This window comes from Perognathus longimembris, chromosome 9, assembly GCF_023159225.1.
Source record: "Perognathus longimembris pacificus isolate PPM17 chromosome 9, ASM2315922v1, whole genome shotgun sequence".
In the NCBI taxonomy this organism is placed as follows: domain Eukaryota; kingdom Metazoa; phylum Chordata; class Mammalia; order Rodentia; family Heteromyidae; genus Perognathus; species Perognathus longimembris.
The window spans coordinates 9,373,618-9,380,797 of record NC_063169.1 but is presented as its reverse complement, the minus strand read 5'-3'; the positions used below and the strand labels follow the sequence as shown (position 1 = coordinate 9,380,797).

The following is a 7,180-nucleotide window of genomic DNA, read 5'->3' as shown; positions in this document are numbered from 1 at the left end:
TGCAGTGGTGTGTTTGCCTGTGACTGCAGTGAATGAACACAAGGTAACAGCCTTATGCCATCTGCTCTGCTCTGGCTGCCTCATCTCACCAGCACCTCCTGGCTAAAAGTTCAGACCATTTCATAAGTTCCTGGGCTCCCTCTACTGGTTGAAGATTAAGGGGAGAATGTCCTTAGAAAACCCATCAAATTCCTCACTGTCTTCAGTGAATAATTAGAAGAACTAGAAAGAAAGAGAAAACATAGATTCAAAAAATAAATCCAGGATATTCTTCATAATTCAGCTTTCAATAGCCTGAAAATATCTGTATTACCCTCCACATGGGTAGGACCTGAGGAATTACGCTTTCAGGAGACCACTGTCTACTGCAGAAGAGAAGCTATTTGGGTCTAAATTGAAAGGACTCTGCTTGTAAACCATGAACTGAGATTTCTCCAGTTAGGTAGAGAAACAAATAATCCATGGAAGGAGACCGCAAGCACAAACCTTCAAGTAAAGAAGCAAATGCCATCAGTGAAGCAATATTCCCTTTCCTTTCTCTCCTGTCCTTGCTATCCTCTTCCTTGTTCCCCCATCTTTTCCAGTCCCATTGTCTTGTCCTGTTCTGTCTTCTCTTCTCCCCTTCTTCCCCTATCCTATCCTATCCTATCCTCTCCCTATCCTATCCTATCCTATCCTATCCTATCCTATCTGCTGTCAATACTGAAACTTCGCAGCACTAGTACTGTACCACACCCGAAACGCTTTGCTTTTATTAACTCTTACTTTGAGATAGTTTCAGGATAATTGTGCCCCAGCTCCCTCCATTCTCCACTCTCCTTGCTCCCTATCCAGAGTAGCTAGGAAAGAAAAATCAACTCCTAGGGCCATTCTGGAATCAGTTCTCTTCCAGCACAAGACCCAAGGTCATGCTCAGTACATCTTTTGTGAAATCACAGTGATGACAAGTTTGCATTTCTAGGCCTCAGAACCCTGGGTTGTGTTATCTAGTTTATCAGAAAGGTTTGAATCCAGAGCAGAGGAATCTAAGATTGAATTATCAGTGACTGTGTGAATTATCTCTGAAGGACTTGAGGGCTAGTTCAGCCTCTCTAGGGTGGGTCTAGGGTGGAGACGAGTGGATTATCTGAGGGAGAATACAAAACACAGAGCTCGGGATCTTCTTCATCTCTACACCCAGCTACTTGGACTTGCTCCGTGCTGAGTAAAGCCGGGGTAGAGGACAACATGGACACGTGCTCTCTCAGCATGGGAGCATGGTGGACCGAGCCTGAAAATTTCAGTGCTCCGTTGGTTTTCTACCTGGAAGAGGAGCAGGAGGAGGAGATTTTCGGTAGGTGACCCCAGTGCCATCTGTTGTCTTCACCCTATCCATCTCTCCCTGTGCTCCCTCTTTGATCCATACTAGGCCCCCACCATCGGGGCACCTGACCCCCAGTTCTGTTGGGGTTTTCCTGTTCTTCCTGTCCTCTTCTGTTCCTAGGGCAGGAGGATAGATATCTTTGCTGCATGGAGGAGCACAGCCACACCCTCATTCAGCTGGAGCCCTGGTTCACCGTCACAGGCCACACTCGAGTCACCGTGGTGGGGCCCCCAAGGGCCAGGCAATGGCTGATGGGCATGATATGGCTTTTGGAGCACAAGGACTTTCACTATCGAGCTCGAGGTAAGCGTCGATGACCTAGTTTGCAGTCAAAGCCTTGCTGCTCATGCATGGCATCTTAAAGACTTGGACTGCTCAGGAACCTGAGAATCACATGTTCCCAAGCCCCCTGGAGGGCAGAGGCCCAGGGTTAACCATATTTGGAATCAAGTCATTGAGAGAGAAAGTGGGGAGGGGGCATCCGAATGGGGACCCATAGGATGGGATGGAATATCTCCTACCCCTCCCTTCATTCCTTCCATCCCCACAGGCTTCCTGTCTGGGCTCCTGGACTCTGACCATTCTTCTCCCTGCCCAGGCTACCAGATGCTGCAAAGTGTCCGGAGCCAGCCACTAACCAAAGAAGACTTGGCCGCCTGCGCCCGTGTGCAGCTGGACTCCTTGGTGGTGAAAGGCTACCAGGACAAGTGATTCACTTTCCTCAGGCTTCCTCCAGCCAAGTGCTTGCTTGCCTTGGGCTTCCGTGGGCTTCAGTGTAGTTCTTTGTCCCTGAAGGACCAGCCTGCTCTGGACAGCTCAGTGAAGACATGGCACAGACAGTGGTGGAGGGTGACAGTTTTGGCTGTGTTGTCTCCCCCGGGAAGTCTAGGCACATAGGTGAGAGGCGTCTTCTAAAGTGTGTATTCTGCTGGTGAAGGAGATCCAGAAACACCCGTGGTGCAATCTGCATTGCCTCGAGTTCACTCCCTCTCCCCCTCTTTGTTTCTCACAAGCTTCTCCAGTGCACTCATTTCCCCCACAATCCCTCCCAACGTCTAACAAACACAGTCTCTTTCAAGAGACCTCAGATTTTCACATTTCCAGATTGTTTATACATGTTTCCGTTTGCAGTCGTGAATCATGTTGTGCTCTTGTCTCCGGAATCAGTGTGCTCCCCAAACGGGGAAATCCTGGCAAAAATGTCACTTTACCGGCCATCTCCAAGCCTCCTGTTCAACTAGACACAGTGACTCTCTACCTACCAACTGGAATAAAAATAACTAAGAAGTATGCGTGGTGGATGAGGCCTCTAATCCTAGCTTCTTAGGTTGGTGTATGAAGGCAGCCCATGCAGGAATATTTGGGAGACTCTTATCTCTAATGAGCCAGCACAAAGCTTGAAAGGGAAGTATGGCTCAGGAGGTAGAGTGCCAGTCTTCAAGGGAAAATAGCCGAGCCAAGGCCCAGGCTATGAGTTCAAGCACAAGTACTGCCTTCACCCCACCCCACACCCCACCCCACCCCAAATCAAAAAGCTTTAGGCTGTCAGGGAACTGGCTGGTCACCAGTCCACTGATGAATCTGGGGGAAGTGGCACAGCTGTAGCTTGGATCACCAAGTTTGAGATGGGGGAACCCACTGTCCGCGCCTGGGTGCCCTGGGACACACGTGTCCAGGAGTGTGTGTTTGCATGTGACTGCAGGAATGAACATGAGGGAAAAGCCTTAGGCCACCCGCTCTACCCTGGCTGCCCCCTCTCATCAGCACCTCAAGGCTAAAAGGTCAGAATATTTAGGAAGTCCCCGGGCTTCCTCTAGTGTTGGGAAATAAAGTCGAGAGTCTTTCACTCTTTCTGTAAAGGATCGTTGATGGGTTTTGTGTGTGGATGTTACCGGGTTCTTCAACTCGGGGCCCTGAACTCTCCCTTGAGCCACAGTCGCAGTTGCAGTTTTGTGCAGGTTCCTTGGAGATAGGAGTCTCACAGGGGTCTCTGCCCAGCCGGGCTGGGAACCTTGATTCTCACCCTTCCCCTTCCGAGTTAGCCAGGCTTGGAGGTGAAGAGGTGAGTACCACGGGCCCTGGTTTTCCCTTCAAGTATTAAACTTGTGTCAGCGGGATCCTCTCTTCTAAACACTTTCTCCCACTTCTCCCTAAACGTCACAGATTACAGAGAAGCTCTTCCTGGAGAGGAACTTAGTCAGCAGGGAAGATTCTAATAATGGAGGAAATCCTCCCAGAGATTTTTGGTCTTTGAGAATTCCTAAATGCCGGGGAAGGGACATGAGGGAATCCCTGCACTTAGAGCCTAAAGAAAGGAAAGAAGAAAGATGAAGAGTGTGAGACCAGCCTTGGCTATGGACAGGCAGGATATTCTTCCTCTCTCTGTCTCTCTCTCTCTCTCTCTCTCTCTCTCTCTCTCTCTCTCCTTTCTCTCCCTTGCTCTCTCTCTCTATCAAAAAAGAAATCAGATTTTATGGGTTACACATGTAATCCTAGCAAATAAAGAGTTAGCTCGGAAACCTCTTCATTTGAAGACAGCAGCTCAATAAAGTTGACATAAGAAACACACAGAAGATGTTCTTATCTGTTATGACCTGTTTTGTGAGAAACAAGAAGGCACTGGGACCCATCTCCACTGTGAAGAACAGTGCTGTGCAGTCTTCCAGGTAGAAGCCGAGCTGCTTACCTTCAGCCAGGCTCACACACCCTCTGGGAAGGATGGAAGGAAGGCAGGCAGTGGTGGACTTCCTCTTCCTCTTTCTGTGGCCACTTGAACAAGTCCTGTGTGAGGGATGAGTCTAGGGGCGGGCCATGTAGGGGACACCGCAGTGATCTTCCTGCTTGGCTCTGTTCTGATGAGAGCCCACAGCTGGCCACGCCCACATCCTGGACCTCAGCATCCTCTCCTAGTTTCACTGCAGGCACACATGGGGAAAGCAATGTCATTGACTCATCTTCACAGGGCCTTAGCTGTAAGCATAGGGGTACATTCACTCCTTCTCTCTGGAAATCTGTCCTGGGAACAACCCTACCTTTCCTGTCTCCATGCACCTCGAGCCTTTGGGAAAAAGACATTTGGAATGGGAATGGGGAAGGACATGAAGTTGGGTACAGTTACATCGCAGCAGCTCAGCTCAGGTCCCACCTCTGTGCTTCCCCGGTGTCGGTGCTGAGACTCCAGCGTGGCCACTCCAGAGAAGTTTCTGAGGCTTGAGCTTCTGCAGCATGGAGAAGGGACTCCATTCCAGGTGCTCAGAAGCCTCTCCAGGTGCCCACATGGTCCAGTCCCAGTTCCTAAAGAATACCAGAACAGTTCGCTTGGAGGCAGGGCTGCTAGAAAGGATGTTTGGGGAGCATGGGAATGGGAGGGGCTTGCGAGGTCCTCCTACCCATACCCCATTGGCTCTGGGCAATAGCAGAGCCAGCCTGTCCTGCTGCTAGGGCCCCAAGATGTGTCCCCTGGTGGCCCGGCCTCCATTTTCCCACCACCATCTCCACTGCCTTTCTCCCCATACAGGCAAGGATGGAGATCTCGTGCCCCATGGTGAGTGTATGTGCGTGTGAATCATTAGGCCCCTGGAGGAGATGCGGAGATCCTGGTGTTTGCGCGGCTTTATCATCAGCAAGACATAGCTGAGATGACCATGAGATTGGCCAGCCACTTCTGCCAGCTCTCCCTGCAAAGTAAGCTGCCCTCCGGGAGGGTGACCCAGGCAAACTCGAGTCCCTAGGGGAGATCTGGGGCTTCCTGGCATTCAGGGCAGTTGTCTGGCCCTCCCAGCCAGGCTGGAAAAGGCTTTCAGGAACTCAAGGGATCTACAAAGTCTCCTGGCCCCTGTGTTCTGGGGAGGCTTCCCGCTGGGGTCACTGTACTGGGATGGAGGGGTTCAGGACACAGGAGCAGCCTCCTCCCACAGCTGTCCTTACAGGTGCAGGGGCGGCCTTGTTCAAGGAGGCTGAGGCCCAGCAACTTCCAGATGCTGATTTGGAGGCCAGGAGCCAGCCATCCCTGAACGAGGTGCAGGAGGAGGGGTGCTGAGGGCTCTGGGGGACATCTCCACCCCAATGAGAGCTAGGTGGGTTCAAGTGGAAATTTCCAGAGACTCATTCCTTCTGGAGCAGGCAGCGGTGGGGAGAATGGGGTGCTGGATGTTTTGTAGTACCTCTAGGAATGCAACAAAGCAGGAATGTGAACAGTTCTCACAAACAGCAGGCGGTCCCCAAGGCTTCCTCCAGCACTGAGGGTCCCGGGAGCCTCTCCTGAGGCGGGTGGAGCCCCTTTACTTGCTGACCGCAACAGTTACGGGCTGTCCAGACCATCTTGCCTGTGCCAGGACGTCAAGGCCCACTGAGTCAGTCTTTACTGGAAAGCGTTCCAAGCTACCAGGACTCTCCAGAAGGTGACAGGGTGGAAAACCTGTTTACCATCCTCCTTTTGTGTGTGGTCACCCTGGGCTTGCAAAGTCCCCCAGGGACGACAACGATAGAGCCACCCGACTCAACGGTCTATTCTAGTACCGAGTTTGAACTCAGGGTCTGGGTGCTCCCCTCAGCTTGTCCTCTTCAAGCCTGGGACGCTACTACCTGAGCCACAACTTCCATTTGAACACAGCTGAGCTTTGGCTGGCTCACTGCAGAGACAAGCCTCCAGGTCTTTTCTGCCCCTGCTGGCTTCCTATTGTGATGCTCAGCTCTCTGCCTCCTGAGCAGCTAGGATCCCCTGTGGGAGCCGCGGGGCATCAGGCTGCTGCCAGACACCTGCCAGAGGAGGGAGCTGTAGGAGAGCTGGGCTGTGCTGCAGTGATCTCAAGCCTCGCCCAGGTCACCTGAGGTCCTACCAGGCTTCAGATGAGGGAAACACAGGCAGGGCAGGCGAGTCTCTCTGGTCACTTCAGCAAGGAAGGAGGGAGTGTCTGGAAGAGACACATTGGGGTCAGCTGGGAGCACTCCTGCTCATTCACGGTCATCTGGAAGCAGCGCCCTTTATGGAAATAACAAGCGTGCCTGCCCGCATCCGTGCTAGTCATTACTGCATTCCTTCACAGCGTACTCAAGCAGTATGTTATGAATTGCCCTTAAGGAAATATAACTACAGGCCATTGGTGTTGTAGATAGGCAATAACATTGTAGATGATATTTAGGAGCTATGTGGGCAGAAGGCCCAAGTGGAAGGGTAGGAAGAGAAGTAAAGGCACAGATATGGAAGTAAGATGAATGTGTGTCCTACAATGCTTGTTTATCAAGTACGAGGCCCTGAGTACAAACTGCAGTCCTACCCAAAAGCAAAGCCTATCCTATTCACCCAGTGCTTTAATGAAAGAGGGGAATCCATGAGTGTTTATGAAAATGGACATGTATGACCTAATTTTACACATTGTGCAAATAACATGTTTGCCAAACCCCCAGCCTTCTGTGTCTGCACTAAAAATCAGGTGAGCTATTCAACACTAATTGTTAAACAGCATTGGCAAATAGTCTATGGAGAGAGAGAAAGAGAGGGAGGAAGGAAGGGAGGGAGGAAGGGAGGGAAGAAGGAAGGGAGGAAGGAAGGAACGAAGGAAGGAAGGAAGGAAGGAAGGAAGGAAGGAAGGAAGGAAGGAAGGAAGGAAAGGAAGGAAGGAAGGAAGGACGACTTGTGAACATTTCTTGGGAGTCCTCGTGAGACGGCGTGTGCCAGTGGGCCATGAGAGCGACACAGCAGTGGACGTCCCGAGTGGCTCTGCTCTGAGGAGTGCCCACAGTTGGCCCATCCCCCGCTCCCTGACCTCAGCATTCTCTCTGTCTGCAGTTCAACTGCAGCCCCAGCGGAAGAGCAAG

General features: G+C 51.5%; 1 protein-coding gene across 1 annotated transcript; it reads left to right on the top strand.

Annotated features, from left to right (window-relative positions):
- The first annotated feature begins 1,227 nt into the window (after positions 1 to 1,227).
- LOC125357530 (putative KHDC1-like protein) lies at positions 1,228 to 2,074 on the top strand. The gene is made up of 3 exons (XM_048354507.1): positions 1,228 to 1,333; positions 1,484 to 1,666; positions 1,962 to 2,074. Exons 1-3 carry the CDS (start codon positions 1,228 to 1,230, stop codon positions 2,072 to 2,074), a joined length of 402 nt encoding a protein of 133 aa, XP_048210464.1.
- The last annotated feature ends 5,106 nt before the right edge of the window (positions 2,075 to 7,180 follow it).

Coding starts and splice junctions, on each gene's coding strand:
- LOC125357530 (XM_048354507.1), top strand. CDS start 1,228: ATGGACACGTGCTCTCTCAGCATGGGAGCATGGTGGACCGAGCCTGAA. Junction 1,334..1,483: donor GCAGGAGGAGGAGATTTTCG/GTAGGTGACCCC, acceptor TTCTGTTCCTAG/GGCAGGAGGATAGATATCTT. Junction 1,667..1,961: donor CTTTCACTATCGAGCTCGAG/GTAAGCGTCGAT, acceptor CTCCCTGCCCAG/GCTACCAGATGCTGCAAAGT.